We start from the raw sequence: 1,390 nt of genomic DNA on the forward strand, positions 1-1,390 counted from the left end.
GCAGCCACAGGCCCTGGCGGGCCGGGCCACAAGCTGTCACCTTGTCCTCCAGCTCCTTGACCCGCATCTGGAGGAAGGTGCATATCCAGGTGACAGAGGCCTTGTCGTGTTGGAGGTCCATGGCCCCAAAGTTCTCGCAGAGCTTCTGGACCAGCGAGACCACCTCGTCGCAGTTGAACTGCAAGCAGGCCACCTACAGCCAGAGCAGGCTGTTCCTGGGTCCCACTCCAAGCCCAGGGGCTCCCCTGCCTGCCCTGCTCTGCTCAGTGTCCCAGCTCGGCCCAGCCCAGCCCAGCCCCATCCTCCCGCAAACCATCCTGAGCCTCCTCTCGCCCCCTCGCCCAGCCTCTGGCCCTGTCAATCACGGGCCGGCTTGGAGATCACTCAGTGTAAAAGCCTGGAGGACGCTGGCCAACTCCTCCCTCACCCCACCGCCTGCCCCCACCCCTCCGAATCCCGCACAGGGAGCTTCTCCCCAGACCCTCCCAGTCCCGCCTCTACGGCCCTGCAGCCTTCCCTGGGAGTGTCCTCTGGCCCCTGAGGCAGAAGAGGCCTCGCCTCTCTGCAGCCCCGAGGGTTTGGGCGGCCCTGGACACTTGCAGTCACCGGGTGCCGTCAGCCTGCCCATGGGCTGACACCTGTGTGCAGGGCCCCTGTTCAGTTCTTTCCGGGACCCCCGCAGTGTAGCATATGATATGGAAAAGAGAAGACAGCTGGGGTCTGTGACGCACCTACTGTGTGCCAGGCACCACGGTGGGGACTGTACATATCACAGGTCACTTAAATACACATGACTTGAGTTGGACCAAGGTCTGTGGAAGACCCAGGGAAGACCACCAGGAGAAGCCCGGCCCCGCCCCCAGAGATGGCCCAGGCACCCGGAGGCTACTCCCACACAGCCTTCCCGCTCATCACCTTGGAGATTCTGGAGGATATGCTGAAAATCTTCTCCATGTCTGAGCCCTGCAGGTCCTCCTTACATTTCTCAAGCTCCAGCTCTTTGGAGGCGCCCCAGGAGGAGCAGGTCTGGCTTGCTGTTGGGATACAATGTCAGGCACGACGGTCCAGAACCAAGGGCCCACATCATGGTGGCCCCCTTTCCCGCCCCCGCCCCCAACGCTCCCACCTCCCCGCCCCTTGGGTTGCCTTGGTTCCCTGGGCCTGGACAGCTCTCCAGCATCTACATTCCCACCTCTCTTGCTTGGCCCTGGGAACCATCTCTGTGCACAGCTCAGATGGGCATTCTGCCAGCTGCCGAGCCAGAGGCAACCCACCTTGAAGGTGCCCCAACTGCCTTCCCCTCTGAGCTCGTTTTTGGCCAGTTCTGCCGCATCCTTAGTATCTGTGAGGCAACCCTGTCCAGTGGGGCCCTTCATGTGCCCTCAGCGAG

General features: G+C 62.6%; 1 protein-coding gene across 1 annotated transcript in view; it reads right to left on the reverse strand.

The window, feature by feature from the left end:
- Nucleotides 1-1,390, reverse strand: part of LOC104989556 (maestro heat-like repeat-containing protein family member 2A) — a gene marked incomplete at its 5' end in the record, with an annotated part of 24,752 nt that overhangs the window by 11,941 nt on the left and 11,421 nt on the right. The window contains 2 exons of the mRNA XM_010841259.1: nucleotides 41-193; nucleotides 916-1,034. Coding sequence (XP_010839561.1) covers nucleotides 41-193; nucleotides 916-1,034 — 272 coding nt within the window. The remainder of the gene's footprint in view (nucleotides 1-40; nucleotides 194-915; nucleotides 1,035-1,390) is intronic.

This window comes from Bison bison, unplaced genomic scaffold (genome assembly GCF_000754665.1).
Source record: "Bison bison bison isolate TAMUID 2011002044 unplaced genomic scaffold, Bison_UMD1.0 scf7180017864158, whole genome shotgun sequence".
NCBI classification, from domain to species: domain Eukaryota; kingdom Metazoa; phylum Chordata; class Mammalia; order Artiodactyla; family Bovidae; genus Bison; species Bison bison.